The following is a 20,264-nucleotide window of genomic DNA, read 5'->3' as shown; positions in this document are numbered from 1 at the left end:
CTTTGTGTCCAGTCCCAGCGCTTGCAGGTACAAACTGAATCGTTGCTTGAAAGTTCGCCATTCACAGTCCACATTTCCAGTCCAATTCAGAGGTTCTGGCGGCTTCACACTTTCCATGACTTCTGTTGGACCACTCCTGGTACCATGTAATGTTTCTTATCTAAATGAAGTAACTTGGGTTCGTAACTGAACTTATTTATTACTGAAAACGAGTCGAGAGGATACAGGTAAACCGTGAAGTAGACATTCTTCATCTACGGATAACTTGCTACACACAAACATATCCAAGGGGTACATTAGTGTCTGTGGCCCTCTGGTGGCAGGAGGTAAAACTGCAACTCCTTAACTTATCATCACACTTGCTGTTTTATCTCATCATTTGATTTTGATAGATCGGGAAAATATGGTAATATATAGTGATACTGCAATATCGTGATAATATCGTATCGTGACCCAAGTATCACGACATGTATCGAATCGCAACACTCATGCCAATACTCACCTCTACTCGTTAGTCATTTAATGTAATGTGACAAAAATTTAGTGTCAGATTAAATTGTATTTTTTACTGAAATTATATTGCAAATGCAAATTGCACAGACCTAATTTGTGCAAATAATGAATTCTGAGACAGCTTGGTTTACAATTGGGTAAATGTATTCATAAACCCACAGTCTAATTTACAAATTTCTAACAGGAACCTGCATTCAGTAAAAAAGTTTGTTTTATATACTCAAATCTGGTTTTGTTGACTCAAGGCTTTACACGCGATTGTTTGCTGGCTATTAATTCGTCTCATGTTACTGATGGCCTGGTTAACATTCTACATGAATTGATCCTATAACTTTTTAGGTTAAAAGCAGAGCTAAATGCAAGCCACTAAAGTTTTTCCTCAAAAATGTGTCTCACAAATTTCTTGATGAAAATTACCTTGACAACAAGCCTCCCTTTCCATACCTCTTGGTCCACTCTTGGTAAACAAGCCTTTAATGCAGGTTTGTACACTTAGCTTTTTTAACCAGGAGCACTAGTGCTCCCAAATGAAAAACTTAAGGAGCAAATATATAATTTATTAGCATTATGGATTTTATTGAATAACACTTTTTTTTAAATTAAAAGTAACCTGGGTAGTATATTCATATTTCATCAAGCTGTCTTTTTTCAAATGTGGCTTTCCAGTCACAAACGCCAAATGACCTGCCTGTTTCTGCCCTTTCTGAAATGCAAGGTTCTTCTTAAGCCAGCGGAATAGTTGGATACAATCTGATTTAAACCTATAAACCTTGTTAGCTGTGTCACTAAAAATCATCAAAACACAAAAAGCTGAAGACATATCCTGTTTGCTCACATCCCATTAAAATGAAAATAAAGATCCCTTCTCTCCTTCTAAATCAGTCTTGTTTTCATCAATGATGAAGATGACGAAATTATTTCATTGACGCTCCTTTGTTTCGTGACGATAACGAAAACTAATGACCTAAATATGAATCTTTGTTGATGAAAAATTGACGACTCACAGGAGTGAGTTTTCGTCAAAGAAACTAAATCAAAATGTTAGCGGGTGGTCGGTCAGAATTTTAAAATGCATTATCGTGCTGCAATCTGTTAGACAAGCTAAGCAGTATCACCCATGCTGCGGTGTCCTGTTTGGTCATTCCACCCACCTGGCGTGCAGCAGTGCTCATTCAGCATGACGACAAATGGAGCGTAGCAGCAGTGGTGAAAATAACTTCGAATGGTCCAGTACTGCGCACTCCACTCTGACAAACTCTGGGCTTCTAGATATGCTTGTGCCAAAATGCGTCTTTGCAAGGCTTATTTCGGAGTCAGCGCTTTACGCTCCACACTCATGATTTGCTCTCAGCAATATGGATTTTCCTGCTCTTGATATTTAATAAACTATATATGGCTGATCATCCTCTCCCAAGCGTAAAAAATCCCGTTGTCTAACTGTCAAGATTTTATTATTTTAGGGTGGAAACCTTATATGTCTAAAACCAGTCCTTTACTGTACATTTTGTTACCTTGTTACCTCAAAAGACCCAGATATTAACTTCAGGGGAGTCAGCCAAGCTGTGATGAGCTATCACTGCAGTGTAACCATCTATCAGATGTCTTTAGTTAAATCAAATAAAAAAGACAGAAAACATGGGTGTTGGCAGTGATCTGCTGCTCCTTTTTTCCATGACTGCAAAAAAGTAGTAAACACTGACCTACTTGTTGCTGTAACTATAGGTCTCACAGGATGATTGGAGCGAAGTGAGAGTGGTCAGTCATCAATGTGCCGTGTTTTCTTACCATTTCGCTCTCTCCAGAATTTTCAGGAAAATGTGGTTTTAATTACTATCTAGAAAGGTTTGTGATGTCTTTTTAATACAATTTTTAATTGTTTTAACAAGGCTATTGGCAGAACACCCATCTAGAGCTAATCCAACAAGAGTTCCAGAAGGGTACGTTACAGGATAAACAGACATGTGTGATAGATGTTGGTCAGAGCAACTTGCACATATGGGCATAAATCTTTGTAACCCTTTTTTAATGAAGGAAAAACCCAGAATTAGGGATGCACGATATTGGGATTTTGGCCGATATCCAATATGCCGATATTTTAAAACTCATGTAGCCGATAACCGATATCGATACCGATGTTAAAGCTGGACAAAAATAAGTAGTCATTGAAAATAGCAGTTTTGTTGTCCATTTCTGACACTTTGAAAAATAATATACTCAAATATATTTTCATATGCTGATATCAAATTGATTTTTAAAAGCGCGGTATCGATCTATTTTACTTTCAAAATCTCATGAAATTTCATTGTTACCAACTCTCGTGATATTTTTCAAATTCTTGTGAGATTTCGTTAGTAAAATAGATCGATACCGCGTCAATATATCAACATATAAAAATATGGCAAAATTTTGTGAATTTTCGGGGGATTTCGTAGCATAACGATGACATATAGCAATATTTTATTAGTAAAAAAGATTGATATGGTGTTTTTAAATGGCAATATATCAGCATATGAAGATATTGTGATATTTTAATGTATCAATATTTTTTTCCCTCGTCTTTAGAAGTTTTTAAGTCTGTAAAAAAGAATTTTTTTTGAAGAAGAAGAAGTAGTATTTTTTTTTTTAGACTTTAGAAACTCCGAATCTGATCAAATAATGGTGGGGTGGCCGATATCCGATATTCAGTTTTAAGGCTGATAAAGGCCGATACCGATAGGGGGCCGATTATATCGTGCATACCTACCCAGAATGGTCACATAAATAACTTCAGTGTGATAAAGGTGATAATAAATAAAAGTGCAATGAAAATGAACATATAAAAGTCAGATATTGCTTCGACATCAGGTGAGGAGCTTAGTTACCTGGGAGGAGCTCGAAGTAGAGTCGTTGCCCCTCCACGTCGAAAGAAGCCACCTGAAGTGGCTCTGGTATCTGTTTCAGATGCCTCCCTCTGGAGGTGTTCCAGGCATGTCCCATTGGGAGGAGGCATCGTGGAAGGCGCAGGACATGCTGGAGGGACTATGTTTCTGAACTGGCCAGGGGGGTTGCCTCAGGGTCCCCCAGAGCAGCTGGAGGAGGTCTGCTAGGATTGGGAAGTCTGGGCATCTTTGCTTAGATTGCTGCCTCTGCGACCCGGCCCCGGATAAACGGAAGAAAATGGATGGATGAATATTGCTTTTTAACCATGCTTCAACAGAATGATTCAAAAAGAAAATAAACTCACAAAACAGGCCTTGACAGAAATGATGGTACTCCTAGAAAAGACTGAAAATGATGTTACCAAAGGTACATTTTAAATCAAAGTGTGTCTGCTATTTAGCATTACAGTAGTCACTGTGCTGTTTGGTGACATGGTGTGTACCAGACTCAATGTGGGCCAGATGAAGTAAAGAAAAGGAAGATTATAGACAAATAGTTAAAGGTAAATGCTATAAGACCATCTCCAGTCAACTGATGTTCATGTGACAACAGTTGCACATATTATTCAGGAATGTAAGATCCATAATACTATAGCCATCCTTCCTGGACATGACGACAAAATCTAAGAGATTGATCATACAGATGGTGACAGACGAGCCCAGAAAAACTTCAGAGTGAACTTCACGCTCAAACAACTACAGTGTCAGATCATACCATCCATCACTGTTTGATCCAAAATAGACTTGATGGGAGATGATCAAAGAGGACAGCATTGTTGAAAATAAATCATAAAAAATTCAGACTTGGATTTGCCAAACTACATCTTGATAAACCCAAAGCTTCTTCAAAAATGTACTGTGAATGTTTGAGACAAAAATGAAACTTTTTGCCAAGGACCATCAGCTCTATGTATGTCACAGGGGGAAATGAAGCATGTTTGGAAAATAACCCTGTCTCTACTGTGAAACATGGAGGAGGCTCTGCTATGTTTTTGGGGCTGCTTAGCTTCAACTTCATTTACATTTCGAGATTATCAAGGGATTCTAAAGAGAAATGTCCTGCTTAGTGTCAGAAGGCTTGGTCACAGTCGAAGGACATGAGTAGATCTGACCTAAATCCTAATGAGGATCTTTGGAAGGAGTTGAAACATGTCCTCTATAAAACGCATCTTTTAAACCTGAGACAACTGGAGCAGTTTGCTCCTGAGGAGGGGGCAAAAATACCTGCTGAAAGGAGATGAAATCTCGCAGACAGCTACAGAAGGGTTTGTTTGCAGTGATTGCCTCCAAGGGAGGTGTTAAATAATTTCTGGTCAGGCCGGTTTAATGAGTTTGTTTTTACAAAAAATTTATCTGTTGAAGCATGGTTGAAAAGCAATGTCTGGCTTTGATTTGTCAAAATTTTTTATATAATTTTTAGATACTATAACTTTTTTTTGACCCGATTCTTCTCAAGACCATTGTGGGTTTTTCATTCATTAAACGAAACTATGCCAATGACGTCATCTGACATTGATATTCCATGAGCTTGAAGTTCACCTTTAATTTTTTTAGACGTTTTTCTGGGCTCTTTTGATACTATTCCTATTATCTGTCTCTTTGATTTGTCATTATTATGGTTAGAATTTGTTATTTTAATTGTTTTATTTGTATTACTTTTGCAGATGTATGTTATTTCTCTAACTATTTTGGATTTTTGTTTCATTAAATGAGGAATACTAACAATTTTGTGTATGTCTATGTATGCATTTCTATATCCTGCTATGCAGTGTTAATTCAGTCGACGAGGACGATGACGAAAAAATTTGGAAAAAATAGAGAAAAATAGAATCAGTGTGTGGAGAAGTTCTATTATTTAAAGTGTTGACTAAATATGACTAAGACTAAAATTGATTTTTGTCATTTTGACTAAGACTAAATTAAAGAAAGCTGACGAAATTAACCATACTGCTATGTGTTGTTTGGTATTGATTTCATCACTGTTCAAATGATGATTTCTGTGTGTTTTTCAGTGGTCTGGAGTATTTTGTAGCTCGTTCTATTGTGAAATGCTCTCGGGCTGACAGAAAAGATGATGATTTGCCTTAACGGCTCCAATGTTGTCGCTTATCTTTCTTTTTCAGAGGGTTGGCTCTTATCTTAACCTTGACAGATGTCACAAAACGTACCTCAGGATTTTGACGCTCTGTGCTCTTACTGTAAAACACAGGAGAAAGTGTGTGTGCTTTTGTAGATCTCTGAGCTCCTGTTTTGGCACCACAGTGGACCATTTTTCCAAATTCACCATCAAATCTAGGATCATTTGTATCAAAGTTTTTTTTTTTTTTTTTTTTTAAAGGTTAAAATTAGGGATTAGGTCCCAATTACGTTTAGATTATGGTAAGGGATACTTCTATTGGTGGGTTTTATTGGTGATGTCAGGATTAAGGCATAGCACTGGTTAAAAATGACTGAGAATCAATAAAAGTCAAATGAAATAAACATGTGGTAAACAGCACATTTAGCTAGACATTATCTATATCTATTTAGAGCCTTTTCTAGAATGTTTTGTAACCTTATGAAGATCAGCAGGTTTTACGTACACTAAATTTTTTATTTTGCTGCTCGACGCACCACATCAACCAATCAGAGAAGCTGATCTGGGAGCTGGCAGGGAGACAGACACAGCGCAGCTCATACAGTTTTGTGACCTCCACCAGAAACACATTTTTAATGCCTAAATTAACTTAAAATGTCAACACCTGCCGGCAAAAGCTGTTCGCTTTTATAATCCTGGTTTCTGCAGTTTGTACCACATACCTAAAAACATAAGACATGTCATGGGACTGAGTAGGAATCATAATTTGTACCCCATTCCAAGTACACTGTAACTGTTGGAGCATAAAGCCTAACTAATAGCCAAATAAAGCTGAATCTAATTGTCAAGTATGTTTACTACCTGTTGAGATACAAGAGCAAAATTAGCATTTTCCATTTTTTCTTAAATATAAGAATGTCATTCCTCCATGTTTCTTAATGGCTGTGGTTCAAGAACAGCTAGCATCAGGGCTTATCAGCATCCTTTGTCTTTTCGTTTTTATCAGTCTCATCAGGGAAATTCCACAAAACGTAGCTTTTGCTTATTCAGCTAAAAGGGATTACAAAGGCGCTTGTCTTAAGATACTTATGCTGCTATATGAACAGCACCAACAAAACCGTAGCTCAGTGCTGTTTCTGATTTTACTCTACCCCTTTGTAAGATGGACAAAAGGGAGTGTCTGTGTCTTCAGTGCTGCAGTTTGAAGTTTAGTATATATATATATATATATATATATATATATAAGTTCTTATATGTTCTTATCCCTTTCATCTAATCTAAGAATGTAGTTTTTGTTTTGTTTTAATGGCAGTAGTGGTTCATATTTTCGACAGTAGGCAGACAGAAACAGGGGTATGAGAGAGGGGGAGAGAGAGACATGCGGGAAAGGGAAAAGAGCACAGGCCTGATTCGAACCCGGGTCGCCCGCGTCAAGGACCAGGGCCACCGTACATGGCTCGTGCACGCTAACCAGTGCACGTCCTAAGAATGTAGTTTTTGATAATTGTTTAGTATTTTTGTTCTCCTACAAACTTCTTTCGTGTACTGTTTTTGAGAACTGTACAGCAATTGTCTTCTGTTGGAAACTCTTTCCATGCTACAGAATTTCACCTCTGTGACCTCGATTCTACTTTCATATATACATTTTGGGTTCCAGGTATAAATTTGCAATGCAGCCAACCTTAATGTGTTTTCTATGTGTGGCCCTTAGGTGGAACGGATCGTGGACAAGAGGCGAAACAAGAAGGGTAAGTGGGAGTACCTGATCAGATGGAAAGGTTATGGAAGTAAGGAGGACACCTGGGAACCAGAGCATCACCTGCTTCACTGTGAGGAATTCATCGACCAGTTTAACAGCTCGAGACGGCATTTGCACAAAAGACCAAAGGTCGACAAACGTCCTGGTGAGAGCCTCACGGCCAGTCAGCATACAGTGGCAGAAAGTTCCAAGGCACGGTCAGAGGCCCGAAAGAAGAAAAGGACTAGTGTTCCAGCTGTTGGCATGGGAATTGGATCAGTTTTAGGAATTGGAGGTGGAGTTTCAGGGCCCACTCAAAAACAGAAGAAAGTAGTTACTGGAGCTGGAAAACATCCTTTAGGAGAGAGAATGAGTAAAGCCATGACATTCAAGGCTCATCCATCAAGTGGGTCTCACTGTTTTACCTCGATGAGGGTTCCTCATAATGGACTTCAAAATGGAGAGATGGAGCCTCTTATTTATGACACAGCAGCAAGGTCACATCGACTGCCCTCCGATAAAGTGGATACAGATCTAAGAGAAAAAGATGCCGCTGGACCACCGCTCACTACTCACCTAGGTAAGATGTTAATGGAGCTAATGATCTGGTAAGCACAGTTTATATAAGATTGAAGGTGTATGACAGCTACCACAATAGTTTAAAAGCAATCAGAAAACAACACTTATGGTATTTTTTGTTTTTTACATTGAACACCAGGTCAGTAGTCGGGGGCCAGTGTCGTTCATGTTTCCGAGGTTTCTTTAGTTCACCACAACTCAGTAAAACTGATCTCATTTTCAGGGTTTCTTAGAGCCTGATGGTCTACTGTATCATGTGAATGAGATTTGTTAAAGCAGGGAAATATTTAAAACAAGCAGAAAATCCAGCTGATGAGTGGAGTTGGAAACCACTAATGTAAAGCTATTGCTCTATTATAGATTGCTTGATTTTCTACATCAATTCCCTTTCACTCTTGTGTTAAATAAGTAATTTTTACTCCTTATGGTCCTGTATTAAATCACTTAACATAAACTTATTAAATTGAAAAAAAAACAGACAAACTGAAACTACTTTTACTACAATTTGCAGTTTATATCTGCACTTTAAATGGTATGGTTTTTTTTCTTCTTGATAATTAATTAATTGATGCTTTTAGTAGGTTTATCCAATTCTAAGCTAAGTAAATGAATACCCCTAATGAAATTCAGTAAAATAACTTTGTTAAAGTTTTGTTTTTTGTTTTTTTGCATGGACTAAGATGGAAAACAACTAGATAATTAATTTTTTAAAGTCAAAACTAGAAATCTGTTTAAGATAAATTCATTAAAAACCACTCCACAACAGCAAATTAGACCTACCTAAGAATGTAGCTGAGTCGTTTTTTGTTAATGAAATTTTGTTTTTGCTGTGTCACATTTCGAGTTGTTTGTGTGGATCCTGATGTGCTGAAAACAGATTAGCATAATAATTTGACAGATACCTCACTTCACCAATTACATTCAGAGAAGTTATAAGGCATTTGTAGGTTGCAAAAGAAGCTAATGCAATGATGAGACCAAACAGCTTTCAAATGCCATTTCCCCATCTTTGAGTATGTTGTATACTCCCTGAGATACATGAAAAAAACATGTAGGAAAGTAAATTTTATCAGATTGATTGTGTGTGCTTGTGTGTGTATTAAAAGCACTCACAGTAACTCTGGGGGAGCTGAAGGTATAATCAACTTACGTAGGCTACTACACAGTTTACATTTCTGGCCTGTAGGGAATAGTGCCAAGTTGAAAGCCAATGGTAAAAGAAAACCACAAAGAGTCATAATTCTAGTTTTTCACACTGTATTACACACAGGAGACAAGTGAAACACTTGAAACACTCCCTTTTTTGATCAGTTTTTCTATTACATACAGTCAGTCAATATACTTCATGATAGCGTGCAGTGCTCGATATTTCAGCAGGTACACATTTCTAATGCAGGGAGCTGTGGTTTTACACACTGTGGCTTGTTTAAGCTCCAATTGTGAGTTGATAACACCTTATGAATTTCACTCTTGGGTCACAGTCCAGTGTCTGAACCATGATGGTTAATCATTAGTTCTGTGCTGAGTCCTTTTCATTTATCAGAAATGCATATCAAAAGGGACATTTAATGAAGGTGCCAATGGTAGAGTAGTTTCTAAGTTTCAGTTGAACTGTTGTCTCTTCAGTTTCTTAGTTCTGTATTTGGGAATTTCAGCCAAAATGGTTAAATTACTTGTAACTTTCCAATTTATATTTTTTGTTCTGTTTTTTGTTTTGTTTTGTTTTTCTGGGCCATCTTTGATTACAGTGTGTATACTTGGAAAAATACTTTGTGGCAGCAGTTTATTCTTTAACATCTTGTTTATCACAAATTTTATGTGTTTTAGAGACGTTCATTATGTTTAAATTAATCACTGATTTGCGCATTTCGAATAAACATACTGATATGCCTTAATGCTGTGATACCCTGGCCTCAGCCCGGTACCTGTCCATTTGTCATTTGGCACCTGGTTAAGGAAAAATGAATGAATAACTCACATTATTTCTGACGTATTTCATTTTTGACTCTATATGTTTTTTTATTTTGAAAAATCCCTGGATTCTTTCTGTTATTTCAGTCTTTGACTTACTCTTGACGTACTTTGGCCACAACATTGTCGTCAAATGATCCTTCGGCTGTAAAACTCCCACCATCTCGTTGCAGTAAAACAAGCTCCGTGCTCCCACCAACTCACTACTGATGCGCTAGGCTGTTTTTATTCACTTTGTTTTTTTGGTGGCTTATTTTAAATGCATGATTATCATTACCATAGCACCTGAGAGTCCTATAGTTAACCATCGGTCCATGAAAATTTTGTCTGACATTGAACCTGTCTGTGGCGCAAATAAAGTTGGGGCCACTACCTTATTGTTGGGTTGGATCTGTATATTGGAGTATAACAATATTTTCCACTAGATATTTTCACTAAATTCTAGCTTTGATTATGACATTCAATAGCTCCATTTAAAGGTAATAGTTAGTATTTTTTCATCTAAACAATAACTTTTTCAAAATAATAAACCAACAGAATTTCTAGAGTGGTGTTGAATAAATGTTATTTTACTGAAAAATTATATAGTGTACAAATGACCTTTTTATACATTTGGATGGATCCAGAGTACTTAATTATTTACCTCTAAATACAATTCTCATATCAACGCAAAGGATTGTGCACAAATAGGACTTATAGGTTGAAGTCACGTGACATGCAGTTCAGGTGTTGCTAGATACAAATAGCTCTGTGAGTATAAGCCACTTTATGAGAGACAACTTGCATTAAAAAGAACTGTAAGAACATGGTCACAGGAAGCTGAAGAAGCCCTGCAAGGTTATTTTGAGACTACAGTCTGGGATGCACTGTGTCAGCCACATAGAGGGGACATCAATGCAATGGCTGAGTGAGTGACTGACTTCATAAATTTCTGTGTAGAAAACACCATCGCTATCAGAACAGTGAAATGCTTCCCAAATAATAAACCAAGGATCACAAATGATCTGAAGCAACATCTTAACAGGAAAAAAAACAAGCCTTTAAGAAGGGAGACAGGGAATTAATGAGGAGTTTAAAGAAGCAACTTAAGATCAAGGTAAAGGAAAGCAGGGAGGCATACAGGAAAAGACAAGACCCAGCTAAACAATATCAGAGATGTGGGGTCAGGGATAAAGATCACAGGTTTCAAGCAGAAGGAGGTTCAGACATATGGAAGTCTGGACAAAGTTCATGAACTGAATTCATTCTTCAACAGTGTCAGTGCAGGAACAACCTTAGCATCACTCTCTCTTGCCCACAGTCACATGGACATGCTGCCCTCCTCTGCCATTGAGTCTTCTGTTTCTATATCAAAAGATGGTGCTGCTCCCGCTGCCTTTCACCTGCCTGTCTTTAGAAATCAAGTGAAGGGGAAACTGGAGAGTCTGAATCGCAATAAGTCACCAGGTCCTGATGATGTTATCCCAGAGTCCTGAGGGCCTGTGCAGAGCAGCTCTGTGGGATTCTACAACACCTCTTTAACCTTAGCCTGACCCAGGAGACAGTTCCAGTCATGCCGAAGACCTCCTGCCTTGTTCTGGTACCAAAGAAAACTCAGCCAACAGATCTCAGTGACTGTAAACCTGTTGCTCTGACATTCCACATCATAAAGGTTCTAGAGAAACTCCTCTTAGTTCACCTCGGCTAGCAAAAAAGCTGCTATTAGGACCCCGTGCAGTTTCCTTAGTCCCGTGAAGTTGGAGTTGAAAATGCCATCATACACATGCTTCAAAAAACCCAATTTCATTTAGACAAGGCAGACAGCACTGTGTAAATCATGTTCTTTGATTTCTCCTGTGCATTTAGCAACATTCTGCCTGACTTACTTAAGAAACTCCAGAAGACTCAAGTGGAGGCATCAACAATCGCCTGAATGAAAGACTACCTAACAAAAAGACCACAGTTTGTTAGACTGAAGGGTCAGCTGTCCAATCAAGTAGTCAGCAGCTCAGGAGCACCACTGGGGACCGAACTCTCAGCATTCCATTTTACTCTGTACACCTCTGACTTCCAATACCAGACAGAGTCCTGTCATCTGCAGAAATACTCAGATGATGCTGCAGTAATTTGGTGCATCAAAGATATTAAAGAAGCTGAGAGCTGGTGAACTGCTTTTTGGCATGGTGTGTAAATAATCATCTGATCCTGAATGTCAACAACACAAGGGAGACAATTATAGATTTCAGAGTAAACACAAAAAAGTTGAATCATGTTTACATCATGGGAGTGGAGATAGTGGACGAATATGAATACTTTGATGTTCACCTGGACAACAAACTAGACTTTAGCCACAACTGTGAAGCTATCTATAAGAAAGAAAAAAATAGATATGACTCCCTAAGGAAGCTTTGGTCCTTTGCTACATATCTTCTATCAGTCTGTTGTAGAGGGTGTGATCTCTTCTGCCATCATCTGCTGGGGTAATGACACCAAAGTGTCTTCAGTAAGAGGCTTCTCCAGATGCGATGCAAGACAGACCGCTACAGAAGATTGTTTTTGCCTACAGCTATCAACACCTACAGAAACTTGATTAAAAAAAAAAATTTATTTTGTCAACATTTAATTTTCCTTTGGGATTGATAAAGTATATTTGAACTGATTTGAAATCCAAACAAAGCAATGAAACACTCATTGGATTTCTTTGCAATAGGGGCCAAGGGGCCTCTTTGAATACTTGGTGTTTATTTAGGTCAAGGTACTGTCTACTTCCATGTTCTATCACAGTACTTCATATCATCAATGAATGGACCCTAACCCAAAAGATGCAATGTAATCATAAACATCTCTGACCATAGAAAATTTAGAAATGCAAAACAGAAAATTTGAGAAAGCAGATATAGAGTAATATAAACATAAAAACATAAATGGGACTGTTGAGGAAAAATCATGTATTGCCTGGACCACGACCTGGGCCCTGTTTTGCGTCTGTTTGACGCTCCTTTTTTTTCATGACGATAACTAAAACTGATAAACTAAACAAGGATCTTTGATGCCTAAAAGATTATAACTCATGGGTGTGTCAACAAGACTTGACATGACTAAATCAATATAAGCGGGTGGTCGGTCAGACGTTTAACATGCATCTTTGTGCTTTAATCTGTCAGACAGGATAAGCAGTATCAGCCGTGCTGCTGCATCCTGTTTGTTCATGTCGCCCCCCTGGCGTGAAGCACTGCACATTCTGAATGATCACGGATAGATCATAGCAGCAGTGGCAGGGGTGAAAACAAACTCTACTCTTCCAGCTGTGCTTGGCAAGAAATGCGTCTTTGCGCGTGCGTAGCTCAGAGTCTGCGCTTTACACTCCACCCTGATGGTTCGCTCTCAGCAGTATGGCTCTTCCTGCTCTCAATACTTAAAGCTACAGTGTGTAATAATTACAGGGATATACAGTCAGAAATGTAATATATTATACATAACTATGTTATTTATCATCATCTACGAGCTCAGCCTCTTAACTTTAATATTTGCATTGCCTTAGAATTCGTTATTTATAATTACATAGGAGCGGGTCTCGCAGCCATGGAGGCAGACATCTTTGCGCTACGGCAGCGCAGAGCCAACAAACTAGCGATTGAGAGATCGCCAAAACGTCACAACGATGTAGAAAAAATAACGGGTATATTTATTATCTTAACTCTACATGAAATCTATACCCTACACAGACTAATGAAATACTATCTGTAAAATTATCTAGGTAAACAAACCTCATCACTTGAGAAGGTAGGTGATGCGGACGTCGTGGAAGACATTTTGTCCCGTAACGCTCGCCGTACTGTTGGGGGGGAGAAGCGGTGGGGGGAGATGTTCATGTTGCTGCAGTCTGCAGTCTGACCGCTAGATGTCGCTAAAAGTTACACACTGTAGCTTTAATAAACTATATGGGGCAGATCATACTCTGACAAGTGTAAAAAATCCCTGAAAAAAACCGCCAGCTCGCAAGAGGAAATGCCAAACCTTCTTTCATTCTACCAAAAGGAATCCTTGAATTATATCTAAAGACAATATTTCGTTGCATTCTGTTTATTTTTGGATAAAGATCCAGACGAAAAGGTACATAGATCTTTGAATATTTCTCTCTCGTAGTTCTTGTTTCTATCTATTTGAATATTTCAACATTTTATTTAACATATTGAAATTTAGGTCCGGCTTGCCATGTCTTTATAAGGTAAATATGTCGGTTCACTCTTTATTTTAAACCTACTTCTACCCCTGAGCAGCAGTAACCAGGGGCAAAGTCTTGGAAATAAAGCCAAAATTACCAAAGTAGAAAGAAGAGTGTTTTTGGTTCTTTGCTTTTTTGGAGTAATAAAGATTTTATTGGGCTGTGTTTAATGCATAATTCATAGTAGATCAGGAAGTATTTTTGCTTTTGGATGGAAACCTTGTATGTTTAAAACCATTCCTTTATTGTACATTTTGTTATTGTCCATCTGCTATACAGGTGCTGGTCATAAAATTAGAATATCATGAAAAAGTAGATTGATTTCAGTAATTCCATTTAAAAAGTGAAACTTGTATATTATATTCATACATTACATACAAACTCATATATTTCAGATGTTTATTTTGTTTAATTTTGATGATTACAAATGACAACAAATGAAAATCTCAAATTCATCATATCAGAAAATTAGAATATTACTGAAGACCAATAAAAACAAAGGATTTATAGAAATGTTGGCCAACTGAAAAGTATGAACATGAAAAGTATGAGCATGTACAGGTGCTGGTCATAAAATTAGAATATCATGAAAAAGTAGATTGATTTCAGTAATTCCATTTAAAAAGTGAAACTTGTATATTATATTCATACATTACATACAAACTCATATATTTCAGATGTTTATTTTGTTTAATTTTGATGATTACAAATGACAACAAATGAAAATCTCAAATTCATCATATCAGAAAATTAGAATATTACTGAAGACCAATAAAAACAAAGGATTTATAGAAATGTTGGCCAACTGAAAAGTATGAACATGAAAAGTATGAGCATGTACAGCACTCAGTATTTAGTTGGGCCTCCTTTGGCCTGTATTACTGCAGCAATGCGGCGTGGCATGGAGTCGATCAGTCTGTGGCACTGCTCAGGTGTTATGATAGCCCAGGTTGCTCTAATAGTGGCTTTTAGCTCTTCTGAATTGTTGGGTCTGGTGTATTGCATCTTCTTCTTCACAATACCCCATAGATTTTCTATGGGGTTAAGGTCAGGAGAGTTTGCTGGCCAATTAAGAACAGGGATACCATGGTCCTTCAACCAGGTACTGGTAGCTTTGGCACTGTGTGCAGGTGCCAAGTCCTGTTGGAAAATGAAATCTGCATCTCCAAAAAGTTGGTCAGCTGCAGGAAGCATGAAGTGCTCTAAAACTTCCTGGTATGTGGCTGCGTTGACCCTGGACCTCAGAAAACACAATGGACCAACACCAGCAGATGACATGGCACCCCAAACCATCACTGACTGTGGAAACTTTACACTGGACTTCAAGCAACGTGGATGAAGTGCCTCTCTTCTTTTCCTCCAGACTCTGGGACCTTGATTTCCAAAGGAAATGCAAAATTTACTTTCATCAGAGAACATGACTTTGGACCACTCACCAGCAGTCCAGTCCTGTTTCTCTTTAGCCCAGGCAAGACGCTTCTGACGCTGTCTGTGGTTCAAGAGTGGCTTGACACAAGGAATGCGACAGCAGAAACCCATGTCTTTCATACGTCTGTGTGTGGTGGTTCTTGAAGCACTCACTCCAGCTGCAGTCCACTCTTTGTGAATCTCCCCCACATTTTTGAAGGGGTTTTGTTTCACAATCCTCTCCAGGGTGCGGTTATCTCTCTTGCTTGTACACTTTTTTCGACCACATCTTTTCCTTCCCTTCGCCTCTCTATTAATGTGCTTGGACACTGAGCTCTGTGAACAGCCAGCCTCTTTAGCGATGACCTTTTGTGTCTTGCCCTCCTTGTGCAAGGTGTCGATGGTCGTCTTTTGGACAACTGTCAAGTCAGCAGTCTTCCCCATGATTGTGTAGCCTATAGAACTAGACTGAAAGACCATTTAAAGGCTTTTGCAGGTGGTTTGAGTTAATTAGCTGATTAGAGTGTGGCACCAGGGGCCATCAATTTTGAACCTTTTCACAATATTCTAATTTTCTGATATGATGAATTTGAGATTTTCATTTGTTGTCATTTGTAATCATCAAAATTAAACAAAATAAACATCTGAAATATATGAGTTTGTATGTAATGTATGAATATAATATACAAGTTTCACTTTTTAAATGGAATTACTGAAATCAATCTACTTTTTCATGATATTCTAATTTTATGACCAGCACCTGTATTAACCAATATGATGTGTTGAACTAGATCTGCTATTTTCACAACTTTTGTAAAAGACTTTTAACATAAATTAGGGCATTTATTACAGCTTGATTTCAAAGGCTAACAAGGTCAGCCGCGTCAGGTTAGAATCAGTCAGATAAGTGACGTGTTCTGCTTTTGTAATTTAGTAATCCATGAAACATGTCAAGTCTCTGTGGGAGATCGTCATCTTCCAGAGATAGAAAAACCTAGAAGCAGTGGATCAGGAGTACTTTCTATGTAAAAAAAAAAAAAAAATTATGATTTAATGGTGGAATTAGTTCATTAAGCGGCTACTTCTGGGTGAGAAAGGAGGCTGAATATATTGGCTCTGAGCAAGAAGCATGAAGCAAACCTCTTGCTTAGCTGATAACCCCTTCCAAAAACCTGATTATATTGAAATGTAAACATTTATTTAAAAAAAAGAACATTTACTGTTGTGTTTTTAACTATTCATAATAATGTACATGTGTTAGAATTGTATATCATTATAAAAACAAACATAAACCTTTTCAGAGAGCTGAGAGCACAACATGAACAGCTATCTGAGAGGAAGAGATTCAGTTTTTCTCATTTTCTTTTTATGAAGCTCTGAGCGTTAAACTCGAATTAGCTAGTTTAATTAATAAATATGAATATTGCAGCTTAGTAAAAATACTGCCTATTCAGAGAAAAGTTTGCCGTTTGAGTGAAAAGGCAGAGACTGATTCTGTTAAACTGTTTTTGCGTGTTAAAAGCTCATTGCAGCTACAACGAAGATCTGCAAGCTTTTTTAATTTACACTAAAAATTATTTTGTAGGCTGCAGGTATTTGAGCTGGGGGGCTTTTTCCACTAATCTGAGCATGTTAAAGAAATATCACATAAACTGAAATGAAGTCGAACCACACATTCAAAAAAAGCAAACGGACAATAATCACAGCTTGTCAAATGTTAAATCCCTTTCAAGAAAAAGTAATGAGCGCCTGTTCTGTCATCCCTCATCTCTTTCAGACTCTCCTCTTGCCAGTGTGAAGATGCATCTGCAAAGCTCAGTAAAGCGGAAGTTGGCAGAGGAGAAAGGCTATGTGTTTGACAAGCGGCTCAGGTACAATGTCCGACAGAACGAGAGCAACTGTCGATTCAGAGACATTGTGGTCAGGAAGGAGGAGAGCTTTACGCATGTCCTGCTCTCCAGCCAAACCACAGACAACAACGCTCTAACACCAGAGGTGAGAGAGAACCTGCTAATACCTTCTTCCTTTTAATTTGCCCATTCATTTTTGTATCTTTGTTTGAAGCTTGAAATGTGGAAAAAAGGTTGAAAAGTTCCAGGGGGGCGAATACTTTCTCAAAGCAATAAGTGTATCAATATAAGTATATAAATTACTGCTAGTGGCACTTAGTCACTAGTGTCTATTGATGATGTGATAGGACAGAAGCAGCTGGATGAATTCTGAGGTAGAGGGAGACATTCTGTGTGCTCCAATCCAGCCAAATGCAGCCAAACTGATTGGTCAGCAATGCATAAAGCAAATGGAAATAGAAAGACCCAAAATATAAATCCAAAGAAACCCAGGAGTTTATTCAAAAGAAGAAATGGGAGCATTGAATGGCCAAGTCACTCGCCCAATATTAACCCAAATGAGCATCCATTTGGCTTGTTGAAGACAAAACTTCATACAGAAAGACCCACAAACAAACAGCACATTCAAACCGCTGTAGCAAAACAGAGCATTTAGAAAAGAGGAAACGCAGCATCTGATGATGTCTGTAAGCTCAAGAATTAAGGCAAAAAAAGGAGTTTTAACCAAGTTTTTACAAAGTAAAATTTTATTTACAAAAACTTTAATTTTTTGAATTACTTTTGAGCTCTTAAAATATTTTTTTGTGTGTCTTTAAAAAAATGAAGTAGTATGTCACACTTTTATGCAATCCTTTTGTTCAACCTGCTGAATTAAAAGCTGATTATCTGCACTTTAAATGCATCTCAAGTTGAGTTTGGTCTTTATCTGAGTTTACTCCCCATTGGTGGCATTAAGTCTAACCTGTTCCAGGTGCAAGTTGGACTCTTGCAGGGATGCCCACTTTCAACAGTCATGTTCATAACCTTTATAGACAGGATTTCTTGGCAAAGCCAAGGGCAGGAGGGGGTCTGGTTTGGGGACCAGCGGATTTCTTCCCTGCTTTTTGCAGATGATGTGGTTCTGCTTGCTTCTTTCCGCCAAGACCTGCATGCACTGGGGTGGTTGGCACCACTGTTTTTGGGAAGAGAGCTTGGCCAGAAGGCAAAGCTCCCGATTTAAAAGTCAGTCAAAAATCCCTCCTGTTATTATGTCAATATGGACCAAACTCTTTCAAGAATTTTCCAGTACCTCTTTGCCCATACAAAAAGACAGCTGTGAAGGCAAAGGAACGTCCAACCCTGTACTAGCAAGATCTACAGATGCATTATTATTATTGTTAGGTCTAATAAATTGGCCAGTGAGTTTAAATACAGCTGATAATCTGTGGCAAAACTTAACAATTGTTGTTCAAAAACTATGTCTTAAGGGCTTTACTCCTCTTTTTGTCAGACATATGTGATGAAATTTGATCTCTAATTGCAGGAAAAAGTGACAACATTTTGACTTGTGTATGTACAGTTTTTAAGTTTTAATAATTTTGAAATTTGCATCCTTCTGCAACAGCTATTTGCTACTATGACTCTGTCTGATAAAATTCTGATAAACTACATTTAAGTTTGTGGTTTTCAAGATGAAATGGACAAGGGGTAGAAATTGTTATTGCAAGTCGCTATAATTGCTTTATATTAGCTTTTTAGGTGCCAGAATGAGAAGCAGTAGTCTTATGTGACATCTGCCTAGAGAGATGGTTTCAGCTGCATAAAGCTGCCATTAGCTTACTTCTGGAAAAATGACTTCTGCCTCCTGCCAAAGCCAACTTTTACAAGTGTCATAAGAGGGCTACAGGCCATTTAATCCAGTGTTCAGCCATCTGTTGTTACTGAGGCAAGAAGATACTTGAAAAAGTGAAACTATCGTGCTGCTGATTCAAAGAGGAAAAGAGCTCGTAATTGCCTTTTGAAAGAAGTGCAAACCCTAAAAAATGATGTCCGGTGTTTCCCTGATCTCTCTGTAGTACTTCCAGTGCTGCACAACATTAAAGCATTTTCAGGACAGATGTCACATTTGGACTACTATAATTACACACATACATTTTCCTTTTTCAGTACATTTTTATACACATATACATTCCTAGAATGCAGGAGAATCCTTTAAGGAATCAAAAAAGTTTTTTTGAAAATCACTTAAAACATGACACATACTAGCAGGGTCTCCCTACTTTTAGAAACACTTCTGATTAGGTCTAGTGTACCAGCTGTGCGCTCTCTACAGGCATTTAGGATGCAAAATCTGTGCCAAGCAGCGTTCAATGGCATTTTTAATAGTCTTCACAATCACCTGCTGATGCCTTATCAGTTAAATTCCCTTCCCAAGTTATTATGGAGTGGCAAATTAAACAGTACAACCTTTGTGCACAGCTTGCTCCCTGATTTGATGTAGCATTAACTAAGAAATAATTCTTAAAATAGTGTTTAGAACATGCTCTGAGTTAAATTCTCTTGACGAAAAAGCATTCATCCCTGCAAAACGAATTGTCAAGGAAGGTTACAGTATAGAAATGATTGGCAACATGTGAAGAGTTGAATTTCAGGTAATTACTCTTCCCAGCTGCTTCAACCTTTGTAAACTAGCTGCCTGCAGGATTCCACCAATATAAGATTGGATGCTTATTTCCACTCAGCAACAAGCTGCTCCTCATTTCCAGTGGATTGATGCATGCAAATAGTTTTTCCTGATGCATGCTAGAATTTCTTTTTGTATTTTTAGGTTTTGATTTTGGGGAGCAAATAGTCACTGTATCAAACAGCAGGAACGTTTAAAACTTAATCCTTTCTTCTTTCTATTCAGTTTCATTTCTAACATTGCAATAATGTCTGTTACAAATTCTGTGAGCTCAGGATTGTCCGGATATGATAGGGTGAGGCAAATTCATCCACCTCCATCTCATAACTAAGCTAACAGGATTTT

At 37.9% G+C, this 20,264-nt stretch overlaps 1 protein-coding gene across 1 annotated transcript in view; it reads left to right on the top strand.

Annotated features, from left to right (window-relative positions):
- The window catches only part of LOC119797614 (chromodomain Y-like protein 2), a 53,153-nt gene that overhangs the window by 21,926 nt on the left and 10,963 nt on the right, over positions 1 to 20,264 (top strand). Inside the window, exons 2-3 of the mRNA XM_038306764.1 lie at positions 7,220 to 7,826; positions 17,185 to 17,402. Coding sequence (XP_038162692.1) covers positions 7,220 to 7,826; positions 17,185 to 17,402 — 825 coding nt within the window. The remainder of the gene's footprint in view (positions 1 to 7,219; positions 7,827 to 17,184; positions 17,403 to 20,264) is intronic.

This window comes from Cyprinodon tularosa, unplaced genomic scaffold (assembly GCF_016077235.1).
Source record: "Cyprinodon tularosa strain WSP-4 unplaced genomic scaffold, ASM1607723v1 ctg59, whole genome shotgun sequence".
Lineage (NCBI taxonomy): Eukaryota > Metazoa > Chordata > Actinopteri > Cyprinodontiformes > Cyprinodontidae > Cyprinodon > Cyprinodon tularosa.
This window is presented reverse-complemented; position numbering and strand designations above follow the sequence as displayed.